Here is a 13917-nt window from a genome sequence, read left to right as displayed (position 1 = left end):
CCTGCTGAATCTGGAAGAAGCAGACCGTCAGCACTCTGTCAGCAGAGATGTGAACTTCACATATCGCCAACACGCTGAAAATTCCCTTTCACTGGCATCCCCAAAATGCCATTTAGTTGAACTGCATCTTCCGGATGCCCTGAGGGCCCACCCCCTGATTCTCTGATAGGTTCTCTGCCTGCACTCCATCCCCCTGCCCCACATACACCATGTGCGGCTATTGATCCCTCGTGCTTCTAGGAATAAACACCCACGTGTGTACATACACACAGAGCCAGTGGAACTGGATCAGGAGGAGGGGAGCCCACGAGGAATCAAGCACATCTCATTCCTCAGGCTCCCTCAGCGGAACTAAACCTTGGGGGGCTGCTCCCAGACAAAGGGAACAGATCCGCTCACCCACCCCGCGGGGAGCTCTGGAGGCACGCACCAGCACCCCGGAGGTCACCGGCTCTGGATCTCAAGTCTGAGCACTGTGGTCAGCTGTCCTACAGACTCCGGTGCTACCGGGACTTGGGAAGTTCTGGGGAAAACCAACATGGGGATTGGGCTGAGGAGACTGGCGGAAAAGTCCCCACTCTCTTCTTCCCACCCCGCTGTTTCCCTGAGGCCGTGAAGCTCTGGGGTGCTCCCCTGGGGAGGGTCCTGGGCTCACAGCTGTGGGTCATCTGGCTAGCTCTGTGTGCTTAAGGTGCCTTCCGTCGTGCCCAACTCTTTGTGACTCAAGCTCCTCTGTCCGTGGGATTCTCCAGGCAAGAATACCAGAGTGGGTTGCCGTGCCCTCTTCCAGGGGATCTTCCCGACCCAGGGATCGAACCTGCATCTCTAACGTCTCCTGCATTGGCAGGTGGGTTCCTTCTGGTTGGCGCCACCTGGTTAGTCCTACATCTGCTCAAACCTGCACCCCTCGACATGCTATTATTTCTTCCACCAATGCCCTCACGCTCCTCCCTGCCCGTTAATCAGCTCTGCGTTCGCTCCCTGGTCCTCCCTAACCCCCTGTAAGCTTCATCTCCACTGGTAAGAGGTGCCAGGGAGATGAGCCCCTCCTGGCAGCCCATAGAGCTCTGTTCTTTCTTCCCGGAGGTGTGGGCCAGGTCCTCTTGTAAGAGTCCATGTTCCTGCCGTCTCCCCATCTCAGCCCAGAACCTGTGCTCACCGTGATCTGGGCACACGTACAAGGTGATGCGCAGAGATTTCCAAGAGGGCTCTCTGGGTCCTTTCCCTCCTCCAGAAGAGCCAAACCACTACTGACATCCTTGCTTTGTCATTAAGACCAACCAGAAAGGCGGTCCATTCTGACCCCATCCCCACCCTCCCTGGACACTCCAGGTGAAGTGAAGGCGTGTTTAGGCACCATGAGCAATGTTTATTCCCTTCAGATTGGTAACTACCCTGTATGACAACACTGGGTTATAGCCATCCCAGAAAAAGAGAGAGACATTCCCCAACCTGTCCCTGTCCCCTGCTTCACAGGAAGCTCATCTGTGGGTACAGAGAGCCCTCCACAGGGGAACAGCTGTCTGGGAACCAGGATGCCTCCGAAAGACGGCACGGCAGCCACAGGAACAGAAGATGGAGAAGCTGAGGGGGAAGCTGGGCTGCCGGTACTGAGTGCTCCGGAGACGGCCAGATGGGAGGACCCCAGCACCCCGTGCCAGGGGCCCCGGGCAATCCCCCTGCTTTCATGCCACCGCGCCGAACCACAGAAAAGAACCACCGAACAATACGGCAAGTTTCTACAAAAGCTCTGCTAGTTAGGATTATGTGTGTTCTTTCCCTTCCCCCCCTTTTTCATGCCTGATTCTCACACAGCACTGTAATCTGTATATGCACGTAAGCAGCGCACTAAATCAGACTCACTTAAACATGGGCGGGCCTAGAGATTATCCTACGAGGTGAAGTAAGTCAGAAAGGGAAAGACAGACGCCATACAATATCACTCAAAAGTGGAATCTAAGAAAATGATACAAATGAATTTATATACAAAACAGAAACTGATCCACAGACACAGAAAACAAACTTATGGTTATCAAAAGGGAAAGGAAGGAGGGAACAATCAGGAGTCTGGGATTAATATATGCACACTACTATATATAAGGGCTTCCCTGGTGGCTCAGAGGTTATAGTGTCTGCCTGCAATGCAGGAGACCCGGGTTCAATCCCTGGGTCAGGAAGATCCCCTGGAGAAGGAAATGGCAACCCACTCCAGTATCCTTGCCTGGAGAATCCCATGGACGGAGAAGCCTGGTAGACTACAGTCCACGGGGTCGCAAAGAGTCAGACACGACTTCACTTTCACTTTCACTGTATATAAAACAGGGGTTCCCAGGTGGCGCTAGTGGTAAACAACCCACCTGCCAGTGCAGCAGACGTTAAGAGGCGTGGGTTCGATCCCTGGGTCGACAGAAGATCCCCTGGAGAAGGCAATGGCAACCCACTCCAGTATTCCAGCCTGGACAACTCCATAGACAGAGGAGCCTGGCAGACTACTGTCCATGGGGCCGCAGAGAGTCAGACAGAACTGAGCACAAAGGTATATATAAAACAGACAACAACAAGGATCTGCTGGACAGCACAGGGAACTATATTCAAGGTTTGTAGTAACCTATAAGGGAAAAGAATCTGAGACAGAATAGATACAAGTATATGCATAACTGAATCACTTTGGCTGTACACTTGAAACAAACGCCACAGTGTAAATCAACTATACTTCAATAAAAGAGTCACTGAGCAGTAAATTTTCATCACCACACAAATTCCTGTTTGCACAGTCTCCCTCCTCGTAGACATAAAACTCAACCAGTTTTAAGGGGCACAATACCTTGGCTGAGAACTGCCCCCAGAATGCCAGCATTGCAATTCAAAGAAACAAAAAATGCCTCAGGAGACACTCATTTACATACAACAGGTAAGCTCTGCAGTGTTCTGCAAGCAGGAGGGCTGGCAGAGAGCTAGTCAGACTGCTTTGGGAATGGCCTCCGAGGCTGTTTCAAGTCCAGGTAGGACACTCTGGGGGAATCCATCTGCCAAGGCAGAAGATGCATGTTTGATTCCTGATTCAGAAAGACTCCCCTGCAGAAGGAAATGGCAACCCACCCCAGTATGCTTGCCTGGAAAATCCCATGGACAGGGGAGCCTGCTGGGCTACAGTCCAAGGGGTCTCGAAAGAGTCGACATGACTGAGAGACTCAAGAACAACAAGGATGCCCTAGCACCGTTGTGGAGCCTGCAGGTCCTCGGGTCCCCTCGGATTCCTCCAAGGCCCCAGCAGCTCAGGGTACCCATTGCCTCTGCAGCTGTGCCCACGCTGACATGCCAACAGCCTCATTCCTCGTCCTCAGGAGATGAGGGCTCGTGGAGCGAGCCAGTGGGCCTTCCCAGCTCAAGGATTCTAGAAGTCTTTGCCCTGAGGGCACTGAGCAGGGACTTAGTTGTCACTACCCTAGGGTGGCCATGGGGACCCAGGTCCCAGGCCTCAGTCGAGGATAAGCAAATCAAATCTGTTTCCCCCCTCTCCTACCACAGCCTCCAGGGGCCTCTGGCTGCAAACAGCCACTGAATGCGCTTTGTTCCAAAGATAAGATGATGCTAGGCACAGCCCCCAGAGGTGCAGGGGACATCTCGTGCGTTTCTAATTATATTCCCTCCGGTAGCCCTATCCAGGAGAGGGTGGGTGGCAGGCATCTCTGGAACGCACATCTGCACTCCCACGGGTCACATCTTTTCCAGACTTAAGATGCGGAGGAACTGAACCCTCCCTCCTGGCCCCGGGAACCGGTGTGTGTTCTCCAAGCGGAGCGCCTTTGGGCTGCGCTGGTCACAGCTGCTGGTGCCGCCTACCAGGTGGAGAAAGAGTAGCATCCGCCTCGCCCCTGGGGTTGCCCAGAGGATGTCACATAAAGCTTCAGTAATAAACCGGGGAGGTACAGAGGCCCATAGCATCAGCTACCAGTATACGCGAGGCCAACCAAGCTCAAATGCATGCAACCAGGATGCAAACGCCTTTTGAAATAAGGAACCATTTCAAAGCCCCAGGGTTCTCTGCAGTCCACTGAGCCATCATTTCTCTCTTCCAATTAGCCTTTTAAAGTACAGAGTTGGAAACTCATCTCCAAAGACTCTTCTCCCTCCCCACATGTGCACGTACGTGGGCTTAGTCGCTCAGTCATGTCTGATTCTCTGCGACCCCATGGACTGTAGCCCACCAGGCCCCTCTGTCTCTGGAATTCTCCACACAAGAATACTGGGGTGGCTAGCTACTTCCTTCTCCAGGGGATCTTCCTGACCCTGGGGTTGAACCTGTGTCTCTTATGTCTCCTGCAGTGGCAGGCAGGTTCTCTACCACTGCACCGCCTGGGAAGCCCCTGCCCCTCCCCACATCTGGCCCTAAACGTGGGAGCCTAACCTCACACGTTGTAACATCTCGGTGCCATGCGAGCCTTTGAGGAGGCTGCCCACGGAAGCCTTGCCCTGTCTGCCTTTTCTCCGCCCCACTTCCTGGCTGATGCTCACGGGCTCCAAGTCAGGACACGTTATCCGCGAGCTAAAGGTGTAATACAACGCAGGGTACCACCTCACTGCCGGGCGCCAAAACCACGCTTTTCCTTATTGCACTCATTCATAAAACCAACCAAGGTCATGATTCAGCCACATCCGATTTAAATGTAGTCTGTTTCCCAGGGCGAACCAAAAAATTAAGCTGAGCTCTGTCTAAACAGGAAAGACGAGGACCAGTGAGCAGACCATCACGTGCAGACAGAGAAGGTCTCAAAAACACTAAAGCCTACATAAAAACGGCCTTAAAATCCTTGTCCTTTCAAATGTATTGACCTGAAAAGCGGTTTGTGACATGCCGTTCAGGTGGAAAACCGTTCCAAAGCTGCATGTGTAACACAGTCCTATTTCTGTTAAAAAAAAAAAAAAAAAAAGAGGATTCCACAGGTACGTACTCACACACACTCTAGTGGTTATCGTTAAGTAGTGAGATTAAACGTCATTTTATTTTCCCTTTTTTTAAATCTGTAATCTCCATACCATACATTACATCTGTAATAAGAAAAGCTATGACCCAGTCTTTGTCTTTTTCAACAACCGAAGGTCTTTGAGCCCAAGGACTAGAGTGGTCTCGTGACGGGTGACTCAGCCCCAAGTTCACTCACATTCTTACAAATGGCACCACCTTCTCACAAGAACCACTTGAAGCCCATTGTCCTTTACAACAAACAAGAAGGCAGGGTAGTGCCTGGCACTGATAAGGACAGCCTGAGGGAGGCAGCTGAAGTAGATAAGATTACAGAATACTGCTAACATCAAGGCAGCTGAAAATAAAGGAGCTAAACAGCCAACAGAAGAAGTTAGGGAAAAACAGAACAGAATGCACTCAAAGAAAGTTAAGGAAGAGAAGCAGAAATCAACTGAAATCGAAAATGATAATATAATAAAAAGGATCAAAGAAACCAAAAGTTGGTTCTTTGTACAGATGGATAAAATTAAATGTACAGCAAGACTGAACAAGAAAAAGGAGACAAGGTAAACATAAGCAATATTATTATTGGAGAAGGAAATGGCACCCACTCCAGTGCTCTTGCCTGGAAAACCCCCAAGGATGGAGGAGCCTGGTGGGCTGCAGTCCATGGGGTCATGAAGAGCCGGACACAACTGAGCAACTCCAGACCTAATGAGAAGGCAATGGCACCCACTCCAGTGCCCTTGCCTGGAGAATCCCATGGACGGAGGAGCCTGGTGGGCTGCAGTCCATGGGGTCACGAAGAGTCGGACGTGACTGAGCGACTTCACTTTCAAGCAGTATTAAGAATGCAAAGGGGAGACTTCCCTGGTGGTGCAGTGGCTAAGACTCCATGCTCCCAAGGCAGAAGGCCCGGGTTCCATCCCTGGTCAGAGAACCAGATCCCACGTGCTACAAATAAAGATTACATGTGCCACAGCTAAAACCTGGCAGAGCCAAATAAACAAATACTTTAAAACAACAACGAGAAAGAATGAAAAGGGGACCATGACTACACATGGGACAAAAAATACAAAGATGATAAAAAGAGAACGTTGTAAGTAACCTGAGGACGATACATTTGAAAACTTGTATGACAAGGACAAAATCTCAGAAAAATAAAACCCATCAAAACTGCCCCAAGAACAGGACCTCCCTGTGGTCCAGTGGTTAAGACTCCGTACTCCCAATCCAGGGGGCCCAGGTTCCGTCCCTCGTCAGGGAACTAGATCCTACATGCCCCAAGTAAAGATCCTGCATGCCCCAACAAGACTGGGCACAGCCAAATAAATAATTTTTTTTTAATTGCCCTAAGAAGAAATAAAGACTAAATAGTCCTGTAACTATTCAAAGAATTAGACATCAATAGTGTTTTCCAGTATTCAAACAAAGAAAGCATCCAGGCCCAGACAGTTTTAGCAAATTCTACTAAACATTTAGAAACAAATAATTCTAATTTGATACTATCTCAGAGAAAAGGAAAATAAGGAACTGCCCCAATTTGTTTTATGAAGCTAGTAAAACTTCTATCAAAGCCTGACAGTTCAGTTCAGTCACTGAGTCATGCCCAACTCTTTGTGACCCCATGGGCTGCAGCATGCCAGGTTTCCCTATCCATCACCAACTCCCAAAGCTTGCTGAAACTCATGTCCATTGAGTTGGTGATGCCATCCAACCATCTCATCCTCTGTTGTCCCCTTCTCCTCCCATCTTCAATCTTTCCCAGCATGAAGGTATTTTCCAATGAGTCAGTTCTTCACATCAGGTAGCCAAAGTATTGGAGCTTCAGCATCAGTCCTTCCAATGAATATTCAGGGCTGATTTCCTTTATGATTGACTGATTTGATCTCCTTGTAGTCCAAGGGACTCTCAAGAGACTTCTCCAACACCACAGTTCAAAAGCATCAATTCTTTCACGCTCAGCTTTCTTTATAGTCCAGCTCTCACATCCATACATGACCACTGGAAAAACCATGTAATGCAGGCGTAAGTGGTTTAGCCACTAAGTCATGTCTGATGCTTGCGACCCCATGGACTGTAACCAGCCAGGCTCCTCTGTCCATGGGATTCTCCAGGCAAGAACACTGGAGTGGGTTGCCATTTCCTTCTCCAGGGTTCTTCCCGACCCAGGGATCAAACCTGGGTCTCCTGCACTGCAGGCAGATTCTTTACTGACTGAGCTACGAAGGAAGCACCATAGTTTTGACTTGATGGACCTTTGTCGACAAAGTAATATCTTTGCTTTTTAATATGCTGGCTAGCTTGGTCATAGCTTTTCTTCCAAGGAGCAAGTGTCTTTTAATTTCAGGGCTGCAGTCACCATCTACAGTGATTTTGGAGCCCCCCAAAATAAAGTCTCTCACTGTTTCCATTGTTTCCCCACCTATTTGCCATGAAGTGATGGGACCAGATGCCATGATCTAAGTTTTCTGAATGTTGGGTTTTAAGCCAACTTTTTCACTCTCCTCTTTCACTTTCATCAAGAAGCTCTTTAGTTCTTTGTTTTCTGCCATAAGGGTGGTGTCATCTGTGTATCTGAGGTTATTGATATTTCTCCCAGCAATCTTGATTCCAGCTTGTGCTTCATCCAGCCCAGCGTTTCTCATGATGTACTCTGCGTATATGTTAAATAGGCAGGGTGACAAAATACAGCCTTGACATATTTCTTACCCAATTTGGAACCAGTCTGTTGTTCCATGTCCAGTTCTAACTGTTGCTTCCTGACCTGCATACAGATTTCTCAGGAGGCAGGTCAGGTGGTTTGGTATTCCTATCTCTTGAAGAATTTTCCATAGTTTGTTGTGATCCACACAGTCCAAGGCTTTCGTGTGGTCAATAACACAGAAGTATATGTTTTTCTGGAACTCTCTTGCTTTTTCTATGATCCAACAGATGTTGGCAGATTGATCTCAGGTTCCTCTGCCTTTTCTAAAACCAGCTTCAACATCTGGAAGTTCATGGTTCACATACTGTTGAAGCCTGGCTTGGAGAATTTTGAGCATTACTTTGCTAGCGTGTGAGATGAGTGCCATTGTGCGGTAGTTTGAACATTCTTTGGCATTGCCTTTCTTTGGGCAAAGCCTGACGAGGATATGACAAAATAGGAAAATTACAAACCAATCTCAGTCTCTAAGAGAAACAAGAAAGTCCTAAGCAAAATATCAGCAAACTGAAGGTGGCAACGTGAAGAAAAACATGACCAGGACCAAACTCCTTTTATCTCAGGAATGCAAAATTGATTTAATATTAGGGGGAAAATCAATAATTATAAGTTCACCACCTTAACAGATTAAAGGAAAAAGTATAATATTCTCAATAGAGCTAGGAAATACGTATAATAAAATCAACACTAGCAAACTATGAATAGAGGGAAGCTTCTTGGGAAAAAACCTACAAACCCTAAATGGTTTGTATAGTATTTACAATAGCAAACACTGCTGTCAGTGTCAATACTGAAAGCATACCCGTTAAGATCAAGAATAAGCCAGGATGCCTAATACCATCACTTCTATTTTACAAGGACTTTGAGACCAAGAATGAGTATTAAAAGGCTTGGAAAAAAAAAGGGTAAAATGATGAAGGACTTGAGGGAAAGGGAGGCACTCCTATTAGTCTCACGTGATATATTGACACAGAAAACTCAAAAGAATCCACCGTTACACTACTAGAATTGATAAGAGTTTAATGAGGCTGCTGGATATTTTTAAAATCACTATTTTTAAAAAATCAACTGCATTTCTAGACACCATGAACAGAAAGTTAGACAGCGACATTTTATAAAGGAGGCTCAGATTGAGGTCATGAATCACGTGGCAGTGGCTTGCAGAGGTACTTGTCTTTGAAGCTGTCCCCAAAGGGACAAAGAGAGAAGCCTGCTGCCCCAGAAGCAGAAACGCGGGCGCAGAGACTGATCCGGTGGGACACGGGGGCCATTACGCTGAATGATCAGGGATGAAAGACTAACACGAATGGACTTGCTGGGCCCCGACTTTCTGCCCAGAATGGGGGTGGAGGAGAGGCAAGAGGCGCCTGGGGGACCTTAAGTGATTCCTGTATTAAAAATCACCACGGGTGAAAGGGCCCCATGCCACTGCTCTGTGATTTAGGGAACGGGGGTGGGGGGCGGGGATGGCATGACTACAGTGGCCAAAGAATACACTCCAGAGCATGCCAACAGACCAGGGGGCAGACTCAGACTCTCAAATAGCAAAAGGATCATCTGCTACCTTAACACCTACCAGGTGGTTCCATGGAATCATCTGCCTAAGTGTCCACTTACAGACGAATAAATGAAGTGTGGTATACACACACACACACAAAATGGAACACTCCTCAGCACCAAACAGAAAGGAATCCTGCCATTTACAATGCCACGGACAGACCATGAGGGCATCACATTAAGTGAAGTAAGTCAGACTGAGAAAGACAAATATTGTGTGACCTCACTTATATGCCGAATTGAGAGAAACCAAACTCATAGAAAAGGAGATGAGATTTGCAGTTATCAGAATCAGGGCCCTGGGGATAGGAGAATAGGGCGAAGGCGGTAAAAAAGGTTCAAGCTTCCAGGTAGGAGACGAATACATCCCAGGGAGGCAATGCAGAACATGACGACTACACGGAACACTGCTGTATGACGGGTCTGAAAGCTGCCTAGAAAGCGGATCCCATAAGTTCTCATCACAAGGGAAAAAGTTTTTCTAACTACGTTAGGTGCTAGATGTCAACTACACTTATTGTTGGCAATCATGTCCCAACACATGTACGTCATATGTATTCCTTCAACTTATACAGTGCTGTATGTCAATCAACAGCACAAGAAAACTGAAAAAAAAAGTTTGCCTTTGCAAAATTATCCATCATTTAGCATCATTTGCCTCTGCTGGTGACTGTTCTAGCCAGGAGCAATGCCAATATAGCACGAACTGTTTCTAGGAAAGGAGCTGGCTCCATTGTCTGAAGCACTGAGATTCACTGGGGAAGGCTCGTGGTCTGACAGTGGGCTCAGTATGTTCCTCCTCCTCATGCCATCGGACACGACTTCCACCCAGCCGTGTTCAGACCACAGTAGTACTTACATCCAGACACTCTTCCCACCTACACTCAGGAACAAGCCTACAGTAAGACTGTCCAGACAGACTATTCTATTTCTTTCCTCAACCTTTTCTTATGCAGTCAGACCTGGGGCTACCACAAAAATCACTCCGTTCATCGCAGCCCCCAAGGAGTCAGCTCAGACACCAAATACAAATGAGATCCCATTCCATGGCTCAGAATCAAAACAGTCCGTGATCCACTAAAGCCATCCAGGGCTCCCTATTGTACAATAACCCCAGCAGGCCTGCAGGACGCAGCTTTCCATTGTGACTCAGTGAAGACAGCGCTGTCTTCACATTTCATTTTATTTCTGTGACTTGAATGTGAGATAGATAAAATGACTTAGCAATAAAATCAGTATAACCACTTCTTATGTACATAGTATTCTACAGTACAGATGCACATTAGTAATTGCTTTGATTCTTCTCAAAGGGGGTCATTATTTACCTAAAATGCAAATCATAGTTAATGGTTTGTTCCTCTATATATAACCAACCCATGTCTTAATGTTGTGCATTCTCCATAAAATTTATGTGTGATTCATTAATAACTCTTTTTCCGATATCAGTATGTACGTGAACACAATAGTACATTTTTTTTCAGACATGAGTATAAATAAAATAGCATTTGAAAGTAAAATATATGTATATATCAGAATGTAAAACACCTTGGAATATATCTAGCAAAAATTCATAATACATTAATGGAGAAATTTTTGAAAGACATTTCTTAAAATACCTAAATCAATGGGAAGTCATTCCACACTCATGGATGAGAAGAGAGAACATAAAGGGCCTGATTCTCTTTATCTTTTTTTTTTTATTGAGGTATAGTTGATATACAGCATTATGTAGGTTACAGGTATGCAATATAATGATTCAAAATTTTTAAAGGAAAAACTTTTAAAGGTTATACTCCACTTATAGTTATTATAAAGTACTGGCTATATTCCCCGTGTGGTGCAATATATCTCTGTGGCTACTTTCATACCTAGTAGGTTGTACGTCTTAATCCCCGGCCCCTATCTTGCCCCTCCCCATTGCCCTCTCCTCACTGGTAACCACTAGTTTGTTCTCTGTACCTGTGAGTCTGCCTCTTTTTATTTTGTTATATTCACTATCTTGTTGTATTTGTTAATTTCACATATAAGCGATATCATATAATATGTCCTTCTCTGTCTGATGTAGTCCACTTAGTATAAAGGGCTGATTCTCTTTAAATCAATCTACAGAGTCAACACAGCTCTCATCAAAATCCCAAACACTGCTTTCTCGAGTCTAACTCATTTATAGCCAAGTACACCCAAGGTCATGCTAGAAAAGGACAATTCAGGAGAGATATGGACAGCCTATATTTGCTCCCTGGAAGGAAAACTATGACCAAGCTAGACAGCATATTAAAAAGCAGAGACATTACTTTGCCAACAAAGGTCCATCTAGTCAAAGCTATGGTTTTTCCAGTGGTCATGTATGGTTGTGAGAGTTGGACCATAAAGAAAGCTGAGCACCAAAGAATTGATGCTTTTGAACTGTGGTATTGAAGAAGATTCTTGAGAGCCCCTTGGACTGCAAGGAGATCCAACCAGTCCATCCTAAAGGAGATCAGTCCTGGGTGTTCATTGGAAGGACTGATGCTAAAGCTGAAGCTCCAATACTTTGGTCACCTGATGTGAAGAGCTAACTTATTGGGAAATACCCTGATTCTGGGAAAGATTGAAGGCAGGAGGAGAAGGGAACAACAGAGGATGAGAGGGTTGGATGGCATCACTGACTCGATGGACATGAGTTAGAGTGAGCTCCAGGAGCTGGCGATGGACAGAGAGGCCTGGCATGCTTCTGTCCACAGGGTCACAAAGAGTCAGACAGGACTGAGGGGCTGAACTGACCGACTGACTTTCTCAGTTATGGGAAATCTGTGTGGGATGTGACTCTTAGGGGTCAACCTGACTGGGTGACACGGTTCCCAGATATTCGGTCCAACAGTAGTCTGGGTGTATCCGGGAGGGTGTTCTTGCCGAGATTAACAATTGTCTGGGTCAAGTCAGTAAAGCAGATTGCCCTCCCCAGCGTGGGTAGGTCTCATCCAACCTGTTGGAGGCCTGAAGAGCGCAAAAGGCAGGATAAGGGGAGATTGCTCTGTGCCGGTGTTGAGCCAAGACACTGGTCTTCTCCCGCGCTCCCACTGGAACTCATACCACGGGCTCTCCTGGCTCCCAGGCCTTCAGACCTGGACCTTTGTAACAAACCTCCTCCTGTATGCACATATCCTATTGATTCTGTTTCTCTAAGAACCCTGTGGGGGAGGGTGGACTCTCCAGATTGGGCCCAGCCTGCATTTGGGTCTCATCTTTGCCACTAAGACCTGAGACCTTGGCCAACCCAGGGCCCCTCTCTGGGTCTCCATGCCCTCATCTCTAAACTATGTTCACCAGAACCTCCCTGGCAGTCCAGTGGTGGGGAGTCCATTTTCCACTGCAGGGGATACAGGTCTGATTGCTGGTTGGGGAGCTGGGATCCCACATAGCTCGGGGCAGCAAGGCCCACACATTCTAGCCACTGAGCCTGGGTGCTCTGGAGCCCATGAGCTGCGGAGAGCCCTGTGGCCCCACTATAGAGTCACGCCCACACTCTGGAGAGCCCATATGCCACAGTGAGGGCCAAAGACAGCCATAAGTAAATAAATAAACTCCAGTCATCCAGCTTTCACACTGAGAATCCCATGGACCCAAAAGCAGTACACCCCAAAAGGAGCCAAAACCCAAAAGACAATCCTGAAGTCACACAGTCATTCTGACTTTTCCATAGGCCACCTTAAAGAAACACGCCTGCCTTTGGAACTCAGCAGTCAGTTCCATCCAAGGAGTAGCCCCGACCCCACACGCTCTGTCATCTGCTAAGCAAGCCTGAAAGAGCGGTTTCCATTCATGTGCAGGGTGTGAGGCACATGAGGCTGCGTGCACCAGACCCCCGCCAGCCTGTGCAAGGCAAGCTCACGGTCTGAAATCCAGCCTCCCTTTTGCTCCGGTGAAGCTGGCTCCTCCCAATGAGGGAGTCCTGGGTTCAACCCCTGGGTCGGGAGGATCCCCCGGAGAAGGAAATGGCAACCCACTCCAGGATCCTTGCCTGGAGAATCCCATGGACAGAGGAGCCTGGTGGGCTACAGTCCATGGGGCTGCAAAGACTTGGACAGGACTGAGCGGATCACACTTTCACTTTCACTTTAAAGTGTTAGCATCTGGAAAGAGCTAGGAATACCCACTTCCCTGCTGGCTTACTGGGTGCTGTGCATTCCCAGAAGGGATCAGAGCACTTCTCCCCACATAAGCAGAATGCCCCAAGGTCAAAGACAGCCAAAAAACAAGATTATACTCCTGGCCACTCAGTGTCTTCAAAGGGGGACCACACCACCTTCCTGAGTCTGTGAGCGCAGGAGGAAGCCCCTGTCCCCAACCAGCTTCTCTTGTTGTTGTTCAGTCACTGAGTCGTGTCCGCCTCTTTGCGACCCCATGGACTGTAGCCCGCCAGGCTCCTCCGTCCGTGGGATTTCCCAGGCAAGAAAACTGGAGTGGGTTGCCATTTCCCTCTCCAGGGGATCTTCCCTACCCAGGGATCGAACTTGCATCTCTTGCTTGGCAAGTGGATTCTTTCACCACCAAGCTGCCAGGGAAGCCCCCCAGTACCTGTATTTGATGTCAAATACTGTGGAGTCCTCGTCCTCATCATCCTCTTCGTTCAGCGGGGCCATTTCCACTCGCTCGGCGGGAGTGGTGATGATGTCATACTTGCGGGTCTTCTTCAGCCTCTTCCCAGACC

At 47.8% G+C, this 13917-nt stretch overlaps 1 protein-coding gene across 1 annotated transcript in view; it reads right to left on the bottom strand.

The window, feature by feature from the left end:
* Positions 1-13917, bottom strand: part of FAM174B (family with sequence similarity 174 member B) — a 40156-nt gene that overhangs the window by 3453 nt on the left and 22786 nt on the right. Inside the window, exon 2 of the mRNA XM_061159591.1 lies at positions 13785-13916. Coding sequence (XP_061015574.1) covers positions 13785-13916 — 132 coding nt within the window. The remainder of the gene's footprint in view (positions 1-13784; position 13917) is intronic.

This window comes from Dama dama, chromosome 13, assembly GCF_033118175.1.
Source record: "Dama dama isolate Ldn47 chromosome 13, ASM3311817v1, whole genome shotgun sequence".
Lineage (NCBI taxonomy): Eukaryota > Metazoa > Chordata > Mammalia > Artiodactyla > Cervidae > Dama > Dama dama.
Note: the sequence above shows the minus strand (reverse complement) of the source record. Positions and strands in the feature narration are given on the sequence as shown.